Source organism: Humulus lupulus, chromosome X (assembly GCF_963169125.1).
Source record: "Humulus lupulus chromosome X, drHumLupu1.1, whole genome shotgun sequence".
Classification (NCBI taxonomy): Eukaryota; Viridiplantae; Streptophyta; class Magnoliopsida; order Rosales; family Cannabaceae; genus Humulus; species Humulus lupulus.
Genome location: NC_084802.1, coordinates 227203703 through 227221211, shown reverse-complemented (window position 1 = coordinate 227221211; position 17509 = coordinate 227203703). Strand labels below are relative to the sequence as shown.

The 17509-nt window shown below is 40.2% G+C and overlaps 1 protein-coding gene across 1 annotated transcript; it reads left to right on the top strand.

Annotated features, from left to right (window-relative positions):
- The first annotated feature begins 9574 nt into the window (after positions 1-9574).
- LOC133804927 (structural maintenance of chromosomes protein 5-like) lies at positions 9575-11342 on the top strand. Its single transcript, XM_062243031.1, has 6 exons — positions 9575-9945; positions 10035-10229; positions 10353-10518; positions 10641-10780; positions 10959-11022; positions 11109-11342. The coding sequence occupies exons 2-6, from the start codon at positions 10176-10178 to the stop codon at positions 11246-11248; spliced, it is 564 nt and encodes a 187-aa protein (XP_062099015.1). The 5' UTR covers positions 9575-9945; positions 10035-10175; the 3' UTR covers positions 11249-11342.
- Positions 11343-17509: the final 6167 nt, after the last annotated feature.

Below are 17509 nucleotides of genomic sequence, written 5' to 3'. Positions count from 1 at the left end.
AAATTAATTTACAAAGGTTGGCAAGAATGACTGGCTGCGCACAGTCCCTTATAATCTCGTATTAAAAATGGACTAAACATGTCTGTACGAGTGATCTTAAAAAGATCTTACACTTATAAGCAATTAGCCATACAACGTGGCTAACCCTTTTTCGAAACTTGTAAAAAGTAAAAATTAATACAAGCCAGTCCTTTAAGCATGCAAGCTTGTAGGTGCCCGGGTGAAGGGCTTCTTCAATCTGATAAGGTCCTTCCCAGTTTGGTCCGACCACTCCAGCAGTGGGGTCGCGAGTATTCAAGAAAACTCGTCGTAGCACTGGGTCGCCGACATTGAATTTCCTTTCTTTCACCTTTGAGTTAAAATACCGGGCGACCTTTTGCAGGTACGCAGCAACTCGGAGTTGGGCTTTTTCTCGTATCTCCTCAATTGAGTCTAGGGATTCCATCATTAGCTGGCTATTCTGGTTCTGGTCGTATGTAATGAGTCGGTGTGGGGGGGATCTAATTCGACAGGTAACATAGCTTCATACCCGTAAGCTAAGGAAAACGGGGTGTGACCTGTCGTTGTTCGATGAGAAGTTCTATACGACCAGAGTACTTCAGGCAGCTGTTCTGGCCATGCTCCTTTAGCGTCTTCAAGGTGTCCTTGAGCGTTTTATTCATTGCCTCGACCTGCCCATTTGCTTGTGGATGCGCGACTGAAGAAAAACTTTTAATGATCCCGTGTCTTTCGCATAAGTCTGTGAATAAGTCACTGTCAAATTGGGTGTCGTTGTCTGAGACAATCTTTCGAGGCAAACCATATTGGCAAACAATGTTCTTGATGACAAAGTCAAGAACTTTCTTGGTAGTTATGGTGGCGAGTGGCTCAGCTTCGGCCCATTTGGTGAAGTAGTCGACTGCCACTACTGCGTACTTCACTCGGCCTTTTCCCGTTGGCAGGGATCCAATCAAGTCTATACCCCATACTGCGAAAGGCCAAGGACTCTGCATCTGTTTTAACTCGTTGGGAGCTGCGCATGGAATCTTGGAAAATCTCTGACACTTGTCGCATTTTCGCACAAACTCCATTGAGTCTTCGTTCATAGTCGGCCAGAAATAGCTTTGCCTCAAAATCTTTTTCGCCAAACTTTGCCCCCCAGCGTGATCTCCGCAGAAGCCTTCATGTACTTCCCTCATCAGCTCCTTAGCTTTCTCTGGTGTAACACATCTGAGTAGTGGCATGGAATATCCTCTTCGGTACAGACTACCATCGACCAGTATATACCTAGCAGCCTGCCTTTGAAGAGTTCTGGCTTTGTTCCTATCTGCCGGTAGTACACCATTTGTAAGATATTCCAAATAAGGCGCCATCCATGTGTCTCCCATCCAGATTTCCATACTGGTTTCATTTGCTCGTATGCTCGGCTCGCTCAATCTTTCTACTGGCACAATATTCAAAGTGTCAGCATCTTTCGCGCTTGTGAGTTTGGCTAAGGCATCTGCGTTCGAATTCTGATCCCGATGTATTTTCTGGAGGGTAGACTTCTTGAACTGGGCCAACAGATCTTTAGTTTTATTCAAGTAGGCCACCATTTTTAGGCCTCGTGCTTGATATTCCCCTAGAACCTGATTTACTACCAGCTGTGAATCACTGTAAATATCCAGCACCTTTATACTCATGTCTTTTGCCATTCTTAATCCAGCGAGGAGTGCTTCGTATTCGGCTTCATTATTCGACGCTGTGAAATCGAACCTAATGGCGCAGTGAAATCAATGCCCCTTTGGTGTTATCAAAATCACTCCTGCTCCCGCGTGAGATTCGTTGGACGATCCATCTGTGAATAACTTCCACGAAGGAGCTTCATCTTGGGGCTCAGGCGCACTAGGCTTTTCGCACTGCTCGTGGTCTGGGAGCTCGGTGAACTCTGCAATAAGATCAGCCAAGACTTGTCCTTTTACTGCTGCTCGCGGTGAATATGTAATATCGAACTGCCCAAGTTCGACTGCCCATTTTAATAAACGCCCAACCGCCTCTGGTTTTTGGAGGACTTGTCGAAGGGGCTGATCAGTTAAGACTGTAATGGGATGGGCTTGGAAGTAAGGACGTAGCTTCCTTGAGGCCAAGATTAAACAATAAGCTAATCTTTTGATGGGAGGATATCTCAGTACTGCTCCGATTAGCCTCTTGCTAACATAGTAAACCGCCTTTTGTACGCCTTCTTCCTCTCGTACTAGTACCGCACTAGCAGCAACTTCAGTGATCGCCAGGTAAATGAACAAAGTTTCTCCTTCGATAGGCTTTGATAAAATAGGAGGCTGTGCCATATGGGCTTTTAAGGCCTAAAAAGCTTGCTCGCAGTCTCCTGTCCATTCAAACTTTTTGTTGCCTCTAAGTAGATTGAAAAAAGGGACGCATTTATCCGTTGACTTGGAAATGAACCTACTTAGGGCGGCGATTCTTCCAGTTAAGCTTTGTACATCCTTGATCTTTTCTGGCAATTTCATGTCGATCAGGGCTTTTATTTTGTCAGGGTTGGCCTCGATGCCTCTTGAATTAATGATGAACCCCAAAAATTTCCCTGATCCAACTCCGAAGGAACATTTGAGAGGATTTAGTTTCATCTGGTACTTGTTCAATACATCGAAACATTCTTGTAAATCCTTCACATGTCCTTCTGCTTTTTTTTACTTTACCAGCATGTCGTCCACATACACCTCCATGTTCACTCCGATCAACTCTTTAAACATGTGGTTAACCAATCGCTGGTAAGTCGCACCTGCGTTTTTCAGTCCGAAGGGCATCACTTTATAACAGTATAATCCCGTATCGGTCCAAAAGCTGGTGTGATCCTCATCAGGGGGATGCATACTAATCGGATTGTAACCTGAGTATGCGTTCATGAAGGAGAGGATCTCATGTCCTGCAGTAGCATCGACCAGCTGGTCGATCCTTGGGAGCAGGAAGCAATCCTTTGGGTAGGCCTTATTGAGGTCTGTGAAATCCACACAGGTTCGCCATTTTCCATTAGGCTTGGGAACCAGCACTGGATTAGAGACCCATGATGGATAAAATGCCACCCTGATGAACCCATTCTCCTTTAATCTTTCAACTTCTTCTTTTAAGGCTCTTGATCGATCTTTATCGAGCAGCCTTCTTTTCTGTTGCACGGGTGGAAAACTCTTGTCTATATTCAGGACATGGCTGATAACTGCAGGATCTATCCCAGCCATGTCTTTATGCGACCAGGCGAAGACTTCCTAGTTCTTTCGCAAAAATTCCACCAGTGCCTGCTTCGTGGTTGGCTCTAAGTTTTTCCCGACCTTCACAACTCTAGTAGGGCCTTCTTCGTCAAGTTGGACCTCTTCCAGGTCCTCGACGGGTCCCACATTTTCCTCAAAATCCCCAAAGCGAGGATCTAAATCTCCATCCTCACTTTGGGAAACACCCTATTTGGTGACTTTATCACCGAATTGGGCTTGTGTATCAATAACCATCTGCAACCTATCTGGGGGAGTGCTCTTTGACGTTCCCTTCTTCGCCTTCATGACTAAGGCTTTGTAGCACTCCCTAGCCTCCCTTTGATTTCCCAACACGCGTCCTACCCCTACGTCTGTCGGGAATTTCATGGCTAAATGCCATACTGAGGTGACGGCTCAAAGATCAACCAGTATAGGCCTTCCAATGACCGCATTGTACGCCGAGGGACAATCGACTACTATGAAAGTAGCGAGTAATGTCCTGGTAGCAGGTGCTGTACCTGCTGTCACTGGAAGTCTGATTGACCCCGTTGGGGTGAGTCCCTCACCGGAGAAGCCTTATATTGTTTGGTTGCAGGGCTCCAAGTCCTTAACAACAACTTCATGTGTTCCAGCGAAGATTTATACAGGATGTTCACTGAACTCCCTGTCTCAACTAGCACTCTTTTCACCATCATATTGGCCATTTGGATATCCACGACCAGCGGATCGGAATGTGGGAACCGGACATGTTGGGCGTCGCTATCAGAGAAGGTTATTTTGCCCTCTTTTGACCAAGCCTTTTTCGGTGTGCGGTCATCCACAGTCATCATCTCGATGTCCTGGTCATGGCGCAGAGTCTGAGCATATCATTCTCTGGCCTTTCCGCTGTTTCCCACGAGGTGTGGGCCTCCACAAATGGTCAACAATGTGCCAGTAACGGGATCAGGCTGCAAAGGTGGTGAGCGTTGGCGCGTGGGCGCTTGCTTGTTGCCACCTGGAGCTTCTCGTTGGGAATTTCCCGAGGCCCGTGTATACCTTCTCAAGTGTCCTTATCTAATAAGGAACTCAATCTCATCCTTCAGCTGGTTGCATTCGTTGGTATCATGTTCGTAGTTGTAACGCCCTGGATAGCCAAGACCGTTACACTGTGTGTTTATAAAGTGCCAGACTTGCTAATCAAGTCATTTAATTAAAATTGTGTTACTGAAACTATAAAGGAACTAGGGTTAAAAATGGTTTGGTCTCAAAAGCCACATTTTCATTAAGAAGCATCATCTATTTACACGGGATCCCAAAAATATTAAGTTTAAAGACTGTTTACAAAAAAACACAAGGTTTATACATAATATCAGGCCATATTAAGGCAAAACAGACAATTAGGTAATCCCTGTCCTGATCCACTCCTCGACCACGGCGATTGAACAACTGGCTATGTACATTCCACCTCGGAGCTCTCCATCTCAGGCTTGGTCCAATCTGCCTTTGCCTTTACCTGCACCACGTAGCACCCGTGAGCCAAGGCCCAGCAAGAAAACACAACAACAGAGCATAAGCAATCAACAGACAAATCCATATCTCACATTGCATCACAAGTTCTCAAACATATAATCATTCAGTATGACCAAGTATTCAACACACTAAGCATATCAATTCATATCACATATCACCGCACAAATGACAACTAGGGCTAGCGCTCTCAGGCTGCTCCCTCCGTTATCCCACTGACTCCGGCCCGCTTAAGCCGAACTCAGTGAATGTTAAGCTGTCCTCAGCTACCAGTGGCCAAGCCGCGCCCTATGCGCAAGTATTATGTACGGCACTCTTAGGCCGCTTTTACATGTCCAATGGTGTAATACCATCATTGACACGATACAATTCTCGGGAGCACTTAGTCTCATCACAAACATATAATCGGGTGCAGTTTTCTTACCTTTCAATTCACTAGCTTTGATCCCTCGACTCCTTGAGCACGATCCCCCTCGAGCCCTAGTGCTCACCTAATCATAATCATGGGCCAAAGTCATTATCAATCCTCAAGTTCAAAACCTAGCCTCGGGGCCAATCCCGAGCCCCTGGGAAGTCCTAGTTCCACCAAACAAGGTGGTGGAATCAAACCCCAAACCCTAGGTCAAAAGCCCTTGCAAATAACCCTAAAATCCCCTTCAGAAGGCAGGGTAGCGCTATAGCGCTCATGGGAGGGTGCTACAGTGCTACAAACAGAAGCAAAACCCCATCAACAAACTTGGCCTAGTGCTACAGCGCCCAAAGGCTAGCGCTGTAGCGCTAGTCATAGACTGGCCAACACCAGTTTTTCCCTTTTGCGATTTCCTCGAACCAACCTCAACCAAAACTCTTCCAAATCTTCCCCAACCTCAAAAACAACCCCATGACCATACTCCACTCATCCCAAGCACCCCAAATACCTAGAACTCAAGCACATGCATCCCCAAACTCAAAATTCACCATAGCCACTCCTAAGCTCTAAAACTCAGTAAAAACCAGCTGAACAACAAAGTTGGAGTTTAGAATTTATACCTCTGGTGGAATTTCGACCTCAAGGTGCCTCTAGACTTACTTGGCTTGCTCCTCCTTAGCCTTAGGCCTGAATTCCCTAAAGTTCCATCCAATTCAACTTAAACACCATAGCTCAAAAACCAGAAACAGAAACTGAAGAACTCTAAAGTCTTACCTCAAGTGCTGATGAATCCTTGCTAAACCTCTGCCAATTTCTCAATCCTAGATTAGGATCCTTGATGTTCAGTCTATCCCAGCTCTCCTCTGAGCTTTACTCCAGAAATCCTCAAGAAACAGATGAAGGAAATATAAATCGACCTAGAGAACTCTCTCTGTTTTTCTCTCTTTCTTTTCCCTTCCTATTCCTTCTTTTTCAGACTTCCACACTTCTCTACAATTCCCACTAACATAAAGCCTTGGTAATACTTAACTTCTATAAGCCAAATGACTATTATGCCCTCCCTATTAAGTCTAAACCCTTTAATCCACTTAGGGGCATTTTAGTCATTTTACCCCAATTCCCGCTAACTCCTCGAGTGTCTCTAAATTTCCCGCTTAACTCCCGATACCTAATTAATCACCAATAACATTCCTCAATGTCAAGATAAACTCCAGTATATTCACTAAATTCCCATTTATACCCCTAAACTCACTCCGAGCCGGGTATAAATCCCCGCCTTGGCTTTTTCGCTACTTTGCTCACAGATCACAGATATATCCACATAATAATGTGGTCTCGACAATGATCACACATATCAAAGCAATTATGCCCATAATGGCCAAAATTACGATTACGCCCTTCTAACCTAATCAGGGCCTATATGCATACTAATACAAATAGTCATGCATCTCAAATATTCAAATAATCATATAACATGCTTTAAATCATAATCACGCATCTTAATCATTAAAGTCACACATAATTCCCATTATGCCCTCCAGGCACACTAATCAAGACCCTTAAGCCTTATTAGCGAATTTGGGTCGTTGCAGTAGTCGTTATGATAACAACAGAACTTGGTAGTATCTCTGCTCGAGATATCCTGTCGAATGCTCGCAGGTTTCTTATAAGGCACACTGGAACTCGTGGCCTGATAAACCTCTCCCCGAGACTCAATAAGGGCAGTGTAGTTAGTGAACCGAGGTTCATAACGATTACCCTTGGCTCATTTATTGTCAAAGGTGGAAGGCTCATTGTGCGGCCGCTTCCCCCCATTCTTGCCATTGCCATTGCCATTCCCGTTGCCTTTGCCATTGGGTTTGGAACCATTGGCGGCTTTGGCGGGCTCGACTGTCCCCTTGTCCTTGCCTGGGGGCTTCCCCTCATTGGCAATGGCATCTTCGAGCTTGATATATCGATCAGCTTGATCCAAGAATTCCTGGGTAGTTCTGACCCCATGTTTTCTGAGGCTATCCTAGAGAGGCATGCGGCGCTTAACCCCTGCGGTTATGGCCATCATTTTTCCTTCGTCTCCAACTGTTTTTGCTCCAGGAGCTGCTCGCATAAAGCGCTGGACGTAGTCCTTCAGTGGTTCTCCGTCTTGCTGGCGTATTTCGACCAGCTGATTTGCCTCAGTCGGGTGCACACGACCTGCATAGAACTGTCCGTAAAATTCTTTCACGAACATTTCCCAGGAAACTATACTTGCATGAGGGAATTTGAAAAACCACTCCTGTGCAGCATCAGAAAGTGTTGCAGGGAAGATCCTGCACCGAGCGTCTTCGGACACTTTCTGAATGTCCATTTGTATCTCAAACTTGTTGACGTGAGATACCGGGTCACCATACCCGTCAAAGTTCGGAAGCGTAGGCATCTTAAACTTGCTAGGAGTTTCTGCCATAGCTATCCTCTGGACGAAAGGAGTGCCCTTTCTCCTATCGTGGTCGATATAAGATGTTCTTCCCCCGACCAGCTGTTGCACTGCCTGGTTGAGGGCATCTATCTGGGCCTGCACGGCGCCACGAATTGTCGGGGCCTCTGGTGCTGGAGGGACGTACTCATCGTGCCGCTCCCAGCGATCATTGAGTATGCCTCTTAAATCCTCATCTCTCCTCCGCTGCTCGCTAGCTCTGAGCCGGTTGAAGACGTTATTTTGTCTGGGCTGCCCCCCAGTGTCCCGTCTTTCGGGTTGGTCATCCCTAGGTGGCAGGCTTCGGCCCCCACCTCTTTCTTCATTCTTCCGACCGGCGTTTCCTCTGCCTGAATCTTGATTGGCTATTGTGGGATCGACTGTTCCCTCGGTTGCCTTCCCGAGCTGGGACCCCCGGAGCGTTAGAGGGTGGCCTGCGTTAGTCGGTAGGTCCCCGTGCATTATCATGCCGAAGGGGGCCTCGGACCGCAGAGCCTGACTCTGAGTTCCTCCTGTTACCAGGAGGACGCTGTCCTCTGCTCGGAGGGTTTGGCTCGTCGCCCCTATGGCGTCTAGGACTGCGAGGCGGCTGCCCAGCCCTATTCTGCCTCTGTTGTGGGGAATTGCCGCGACCAGCTCGGGATAGAGGCTGTGCTTCAGGGTCCCTTAGTGGGACATCATCCTGTGGCACTGGTGGCTGCTCGGGCCTCTGGGGTCTCAAGGGTTGGATAGGCGGGCTAGGATTAGGACCCCTCTGTGGCAGCCCATTCGCAGGTTGATCAGGCTGCGAGGCAGGTGTAGCCTGGTTCCTAGCCAGTTGTAGGGCTGCTTCGAGGGCTGCCATGGCCTCCCTCTGGCGACAGTCCATATCCGCCTGTCTTTCACTCAGTTCCAGGCGCTGCCATTCAATTTCCTGTTGCTGCCGTGCCATAATTTCGGCAGCACTTTCCTGGCTGGCCCTCAGATTGGCCAGTTCATCCTGCAATACCCCCAGGGTATTCTTCAGCATCTCAGAATCCATTTCTTCCTCATCAAATTCCAAATGTGGCTCATCCTCAGTCACGTTTGGAGGAGGAGGAGGCAGGTGAGATGGTGCAGCGCTGGCCGCCTGTCTAGTTTTCTTGGTAGTTTTCGCCATTGATCGTTCAACGATAATGTATCAAGTTCTCAATGAAAGCACCAGAATGTTGACCCTGATTTTGGCCAACTGACACGGAGTCAAGTATGCTTGATGTGGACAAATACATTGAAATGAATGTGATGACAAAAACAATAAAGAACACAAGAGTTTATAGTGGTTCGGCCCCAGGATCTGGTAACAACCTACGTCCACTTGAATTGTTATTGATATAGGATTCAAAGGAGTGATCAAAGAACTAGGGTTCAATGAGTTTCACCAACCTCTGAAGAATATGACAATATATCAAATGGAATCACTCTAATCTCAGATAATCCGAAAGCAAAAAGGTCCCCCTCCCTTGAGCTATCTTTCTTTATTTATAGGCTCAAGGAAGATCTACATTAATTTGTTACAGATATTATTTCCTAAATAATCGGATACTCAGGAAATCATGGGAGATAATTTCGGATTCTATCATAACTGCATAAGATTTTCTTCGTGTATGGCGTGCGTACGACCAGACTGGTCGTAGATAGGGATCGAACGTCGTGCCGATAGATTTTGTCCTGGTCGATAGTCGAGCATGAATTCTGCCAGATGTCAGCCACGTGTATTAAATGTCTGCCATGTCATTTATGCTTGTTTTTTTTTGGATAACACAAAATTTAAATTTATTATTCTTTAACATATTTATAAAATTAACTATATTATTAACTATATTATTCTTTAACATATTTATAAAATTTGTATTAGTTAAAAAAGAGTAATTTTATTAATTAGAAAAATATTGTAAAAATTAATACTAAATTATGTAAATATATATTTATAAAAATGATTTGAGACACTCCCTCTTGTTTCGCGCGAAACCAAATAAAAAACCACCAAATTTTTTTTAATTTCCCTCGCTATCTTCTTCTTATTCTTCCTCTCTGTCTCACACAGAAACCCATACTCTCTCTCCCTTCACATTCAAACCCATATTCGGAAACCCCCAAACCCCAAACACAGAAACCCCAATGGAGAGACCCATACTCGGAAACCCCAAAACCCCACACGCAGAAACCCCAACGGAGAGACCCAAACCCAAACCTCAGTTATATAAGGAGTTGTTCTCTCTCCCTACACCTCTCCTCTGCAATCCAACTCAAACCAGGTATATCTGTTCTTTTTGACTGAGAAATTTGAAAATCTATGTTGGGTCGACTAGTTCTAGTTTTGGAGGTATCAGATTTCTGAGCAGGTATTTCTCCTTAGTCTTGAAGCTCTGAGTATTTCTGAGTTTGTTTGTCTGTATTCATTTATTAATTTTCAACATTTGGTACATAGCAGATGTGTGAACTTGGGATATGTTCACGACTAGACCAAGTATTTGATGCTCCTTTTGACGTCAGGGAGGTTTTAACTTCCCCATGCTGATTGGATAAATCAATATGATTCATATGCTTTGTCCTTGATTCGGCTAGATATTTCATGAATAGTTTATTGGATCAAAGATACAAAGTTGGCATTTCGCATTTGAAAATGGTGACGTTTCTTGTGAAATACTAATATCTCCACTCCTAGTGTTACAGTTAGCTTAGGCTTTTTCTTTTTCCTATCTTTTGTTTCAATGTCATCACTTTTGTTTAGTGGCTCTACTTTTCTCAGTATATTGGGTCAAAGGAAACTGATCTCAAGGTTGATGAGGTCTCAAAACATGGAATTTTTTATTGCTGGACTCCAGAGAATCATTACTGGTGGTCTAGATCTAGATATGGGGGTCATGTTTCTGCAACTGTAGATACGGTGGTTCCATCACGACTTTTTTTATGTAGTATGATTCGACATATCCTTTGCTGTATTGGTGTCATCCCAATAATTACAATTTTTATTAACTATCATTTTTATGGAGGTACTAAATCTTATAATTGTTTATCTTCTATGTTTCAAGTTTAGATGTTAAGGAAATAGAGAGGCTCAATGCTAAGATAATGGAGCTAGAAGAAGATTTGACATCCTTAGAAGGAAGTGTTCGATCACTTCAGTCTGAGCAAAGGCGAATAGATGATGAAGATGCTAGACTTGAAAAAGAACAAGTATGTCTAAAAAATACTTTAATCTTATATTTAATTACATTTTTTTTTACCTTAATGGTTCTATTTGAGCTTATTCACCTATGCTCATAAGCCTTTTGTAGTAGTTTTATTTATTGACACGATAGACATACTATCCACCACATCGGAGTGGAAATTAAATTCTGAATATACCTTGTAGGAGGAGATCATAAACATTGCACAACATGAATTAAGGAAGCGACGTGAAATGCAAAACCATATTGGTTAGTAGAAAGAAATTGTTTAGCCCTTTGCCATATTTTAGACTTCATGATATTTTAAAGAAACTGAACATGTTCTGCTGTTCTAGATCAAAAGAAACAGAAATTAAAATCACTGGAGAAGGAAGACGACTTGGACACTCGTATGGCCGGGCGATGTTTTGAAGGGCGATGTTTCTTTTTAGTTCTTGTTGTTTTGGTATTTACTTGGGGACCTATTATTATGTAAAAGAATCTTTGATACTTTTGTGATTTAATATTTTAAGTGCTAACTAATAAGAAACACAAAAACAAAGGGCTCAGTAAATTCACTTTATTTGAAACTGGGTTTTGTCATTTGGCTTATTCTTATATCTTCTCATGATGTCTTATTATTTAGTATGTCTATAGAAGAAGCTAGCCTTAATTTTACTTACCAATCAAAGCATATAATTTTCTTTAAAATGTAATATATCATAGGAACCATCAGATAATATTATTGAAAACAATATGTTTTAAGTGATAAATATTCTATATGGAATGCTGACATTATACCATTTTGCTTCTTGTCAAGATAAAAATGCAGTTCATGATTGTCAAGAGAAACTTACTCTGGAACTTGGAAAGGAATTTCTTGAGGTTTGTTGTATTAGGACTCAAATTTGAAGCATGAAAATGATTATCAGTATTAGTTCCATGTTACGTATGTATCAACCTAGAAGTTTCTCGTGTGTGGTTTGATTTACTGGGATGGACCTGTAAGTCATAAGTTTTTGGTTCTAGGAAATAGACCACTATAAATAATGAATTCTAACAAATCAAAATTAGTAGAATGAAGTTATAGGTGTTTTAGGAAGTTATAGGGCTCTCAATAAATTTCGGAGGAGGTCACTAATGGACATGTGACCTTTGTCTCTTCTCTAAAAAAAAATTGTTTAATAATGGATTTTTTCATATATATTATATGAGCACCAACTTTGGGTTTCTTGGAGAGATATGTGTAGTCGCATCCTTCGTGCTGTGGAATTCATGCATCACGAAATGTTTGTTAACCACTGGTTTGAATTTGCATGTCTGTGTCAAATTGCTATTGAGATTGGTATTCATGATATATTGTCTAACATTAGTTTCAGGTAGCAAGTATTCTTGGTTCACTGAGTAATTGTTCATGTATATAACAAACTGTTACAATATAAAGCTCTCTACAAATCTGCCAAAATCAAGGTTTTTGTCGACAATTCCATTCATATTTTTTCTCCTCTTCAAAAAAATTTCCCGTGAAATCTTCTTTTATAATTTTCTTGGTATTTATCTTGAATGAAGTTTATTCTTCTATTTAATAATTTTTACTATGCAAATATTGTTAGTTCTCTCATTCATTCGTTAATATATTATGGTAAGATATATTATTTAATTATAATTTGAAGTCTTTAATTCATTGTTGTACGGAATATCATAGGACTGACTTTTAAGGTGGATGCTTAGATTTATTAGGAAGAATATTGAAAAAAGAAACATGATTGAGTTTGCAGTGATTTGGAGAAGAGAATTATGTTGTTTTGTTGAGGTTTGTTGTAGTATATATTTTGAAGTGTATAGATTTATAATATTATAATGAATTTTTATTGAGAATTATTTAGTCTCATGGGGATTTGATGTATTATTTACATTTAATTGTATGAATAAATGTTGTATGTATATGAATTTTTATTATAGTAAATATAATTTTTTTTACAAGTTATGGTAATAATAATTAATTATGTGAGTAATTTTTTTATGTAAATTTATATCAAATTTCAATTGTTAAAAATATAATTAAAAGTCTTAAAAAATATCTATCGAAAAATTATTATTTATATGTAAATTTAATGTTATGATGACACTTATTAACTGTCGGCATTGCCAGCAATGACGACACCTATTAATTGTTGGCGTTGCTAGCAACAGTGATACGTATTAACTGTCAGCGTTGTTAGCAATGACGACACTTATTAACTGTCGGCGTAGCCAGCAACGACGACACTTATTAACTGTCGGCGTAACCAGCAACGACGACACTTATTAACTGTCGGCGTAGCTACCCCTATGCTGGCATGGGCAAATACTATAGTTAGTCGACTGTCGTCTTTGCTCAATAACGATAGTTAAAAACTATCGGGAAAGCCCGTTTTTGTAGTAGTGAATAGCCTTGCACACAAATATACTAAATCCAATAATGGGTTGACATAAGAGAGTTATCGCTATCGGTCATTAGGGTATTGGATAAATTCCAACACTATCATACAATTCTCAAACAATAGTCAAATCAGAATCAAGTACTTTGATTGTACCTGACAAACAATGTTACACATATCATGATAACCTACACTCAGAAAATCCCAGAACGTTCAAGATATATAACACATATTATAATAAGGTTTTGGCTCCCACCCGAACTCACTTACCATTAAGCTACAGAATGCATAAGCATTGTAAAGGTAGGCATTAAGCATACCCTGGTCTTAACGACCCAAACAAAACTAGTGTAATGTACTACTACAAGCATACACTAGTATATTCATGTTGTAGCCAAGAAAGAGAAATGCTAACTTACTTGGAGTCCTTAGTTCACAACTGGATCTTTAACATTGCTATTTGTTTTCCCTTTTGCGGTTACTGTAATTAATACAATGTACTCAGATTAAACTATGGCATACTCTTATAACTAATATTCTATGATTGCTACAAGCAATAAAGTTCTCTTAGAGAATCTATAATATAGCCTCTTATACACCTTACAGTGTATAAGGATGAATTTCGTTTCAGTCTTTACAGTAACATGAGAAAATCGGCCTCACCGCACACGCTCTCCATGTCATTCATCTTAACATTCTTAAACTAAAGGAGTCTCTCATCGGATAATTCATATTTTGGTTTTGTAAAAAGGAGTTTTACTCAACTCATCACTTTAGAAAAATACCGGCTTGTCGTCCTCTTACGAAAGTTTACTGTTTTTTATCATTTACGAAAATACCGCTTTTTGACCCTTTATAAATAATATCCGTCAATGTTATCCCGTTCTCTTAAGGTTCTACAAAACCCCAAACTCCTATTTTTACCATTTTTATCCATAAACTAGGATGTCTTTTTATCTTATTTTTGGAAAGAAGGCAATTGGACCCTTAACTTATAAAATGGTAAAAATCAACTTTTCGTTAAGGTTCGAAATTGGTACTTTTTAGTTTTAAGGCAAACTTAGAAAAATTATTTCTCTTAAACCTTAACATATTTTTCTATCAAATATTACAGGAGTCATTGTACACATCTTAAATAATACCCTTCAAAATTTTATAATCGCTGGGATAGCAAAACCCATTCGAATTTTTAAAGCAATCTGGGCAATGCTTGCTGCCCAAAACTTTTTTTCCAGATTTTATGGTAATTTTGAAAATTTATTTCTCTTACACCATAGCCTAGTTCTTTCTGAAATTTTACATGGATATTTAAACATGTCTAAGTTAGCTTCTTACAAAATTTCATAATTTTTCGAATTATAAAACACAACAAAATTTTTAAAGCAATCTGGGCAATGCTTGCTGCCCAAAAGTTTTGTTTCCTGATTCTAGGCAAAACTTTGAAAAATCATATCTCTTATACCTTAACAAATTTTCTCTAAAACTTTACAGTGACCCTTATAAATGTTTAAACTAACACCGTACCAAATTTCATATCTTTTTTATTTGTAAAACTCGTTAAAAAGTCAAACCAATCTGGGCAGTGCATGTGGCCCATAAATTTTCTAGATTTACATCAAAATGTCAAAACGTTCATAACTTGGGTTTGAAAACACATTTTTTTCTATTTTCCAAGGTCTATATCCAAGTACTCACAAAGAACTATGCAACTACATAAATATTTTTCATAAAAAGAGACAGTGGAGTACGATTTGACCCGTTGGAAGCCAGACCAAGAAATTTTGGTAGCATGCATTTTTACACAACCTGAAATTCCATTTTTAGTAATTACCAAATTAATTAAACCATGTGAATTAATTAAGGTGTGGAATGGAAATTAAATGTTGAAACAAATTTCTGATCTTTCGGGACAGTATCTAAATTTGTCACGACAGAAACTGAATAGAATAAAAAGACAGTGCAAAAATAATAAAGAACATAATGAATTTTTACAAGGTTCACAAACCCTTTCAGATAACCTACTCCTTGGGGCCACACCCAGAGAATAAAACCAATTAATAAAGAATCACACGTACAAAATATTGACTTAAACAAAACAAGACTCCCTCTTGAGATTTGTCGCAACTTTGTTGTACTTCTCTTCACTAATCTGATTCTGATTGAAACACTCAACCACTTGAACTCCCTTCAATGGTCAGCGAGTGCTTGCATCCTCCCAACACAAGGCTTGTAAAAATCCTCTCCCGAAGACTATAAAAATTGTGTTCAAATTACATCATGTATTCACTTATGAAAGTTGTATAAACTTACCACAAAACTAAACACTCATTTTACTACAAGATCACGTGAATACAATGATCTTGAACACAAATAAGGAACTCTCACAAATATTACAATTCATTCACAAACTATGCATCCAAGAGTTCACTTTTTCTCAATGCCTTAGAAGCCTATTTATAGAGTCCATTTCGTGCTCAGAAAGGCTGGGAAAGAATATCCTAATAATAGTAGGAATATTTGAAGATATTCTTGATTGATGAAGAATTGCCATTTTTAGAAGATTCGGATCCGACAGATACGAATTTGGTGGGGACAGCTAATACCTGTGTCAGATCAAATTTCTCAAGATAGAAATAACAACTAATTACTTCAAGGATTCAGTTTCCTGAAGTTTATTACCTTGAGCTGCACAAAAAATAAAAGACAAATATTCCAGAAATTATTTTGAGTAAGTACAAAATATTTGCTTTATTTAACAAAGATACAACTTCCCTTTATAATCATATTGTGATAAACTCAAACTAAATAAGGAATAATATGAAAACCATACAAACTAATTCCAACCAATAATATTATGAAAATCACAATAATGGGAAAGTAATATTCCGAAAATCACATTAATGGGAAAGTAAAATTATCTTTTAAATAAAAAGATATTTCTATAAAATTTACCAATTTTAGGATTTACAATCTCCCCCTTTGGCAATTTTATAGACAAGGCATATCTATTTTTTAAAAGATCATGTATAAAACAAGTGAGTGCTTAAATTCACAAGAGTCTCAAAATGACTTCCCCTGCCAAAAATAACCAAAGCACTTGACTAAAACAATTAACAAAAACAATGAACAACTGCAGGTTAAAAAAAATAATCAAAGCACCAAAAAATAGAGTACTTTCTCTCCCCCGCATCGCCTAAGAAAATGCCAAAGAACAAAGGAAACGAAACCAAAAAATAAAGACACATTTATTGTTCTTTTACATTTATCGAAAGCAGATAAAAATAGATTGAAAGGAATGGTAACCGTCATGGAGCTGGAGTGGTAGATGCATTAATGATTGCCAAAGAAGCCAGAATTTGGCGCTGAGTATCCTCCATGGCAGTGACCTGCTCGGAGAGACTTGCAATTCCTGTCTGGACAGAAGCGAGAGCAGTAGGGACAGCAGGGGTGTCAAGCTCGACATCTCTAGACCCAGAACCAGCCAAATTAATGCCTTTGACCTTTCGAGCTGTGGTAGAAGCATTGTCATCTTTGATATCTTTGACAGTGTATGTAGGTCCAACCAAAGGAAAAATCAAGGTGTCGTGTGAGTTATTCAAAGGACGTTGAGAGTCCAACAGTTTGTAAATGACTTGCGGAAACATCAAGTGTTGACCTTTACATTTGGCACCACTCAAGGACATGACCTAATAAAAAATAGAAGCAACAAGATCAACAGTGACACCAGTCCCAATTTTGAACAAAAGAAAGGCCATATCTTGAGTGATGGTCAAGGAGTGAGTGGTAGGCATCCAATTGAACATTGCAAATTTAAAAAGTGCGCCATTGTAGTGAGTAAGGTCCAAGACACAAAGTGATGCACTTGGTTCCCACACCATAGCTTGGCCAACTAATTCAGACAAAACTTGATCTTTCGCAAACTCAATAGAATCATCAATCTCAACAGGAACTAGATTGAGGACCTTAGCAATTTCGGTAGGACTAAACCTATACCAATGACCCCTAACATAAACCTTATGAAACATAAAGGAAGTCTGATCTAACAACTCATCATTCAGATTTGCATAAAATTCCTTAACTACCCGAGGCACAAACCCATCAAAGCCAGACAAAGAACGTAACCAACCCATTTCTTCTAAAGTAAGAAAAACCCCAAAAACACGATGAGGAGCATAAAGGAAATTTCGTTCACTAATAAAGTGACGATGCTCATAAAATTGAATATTTTTCTAACTACCATTAAAACAGAAATTAAGAGAATGAGCTTTGAAAGTGGAACCTGAAGAACGGACGGGGGCACCTTTGTGTTTAGTGCTTTTTGTAGATAATTCAAGAAA

What these genes read in the sequence shown, in the direction of transcription:
- LOC133804927 (XM_062243031.1), top strand. Translation starts at nt 10,176, where the DNA reads ATGAATAGTTTATTGGATCAAAGATACAAAGTTGGCATTTCGCATTTG. An exon ending in ATCACGACTTTTTTTATGTA is followed by an intron (nt 10,519 to 10,640) that starts GTATGATTCGAC and finishes TTTCAAGTTTAG; the next exon opens with ATGTTAAGGAAATAGAGAGG. An exon ending in TGAAATGCAAAACCATATTG is followed by an intron (nt 11,023 to 11,108) that starts GTTAGTAGAAAG and finishes CTGCTGTTCTAG; the next exon opens with ATCAAAAGAAACAGAAATTA.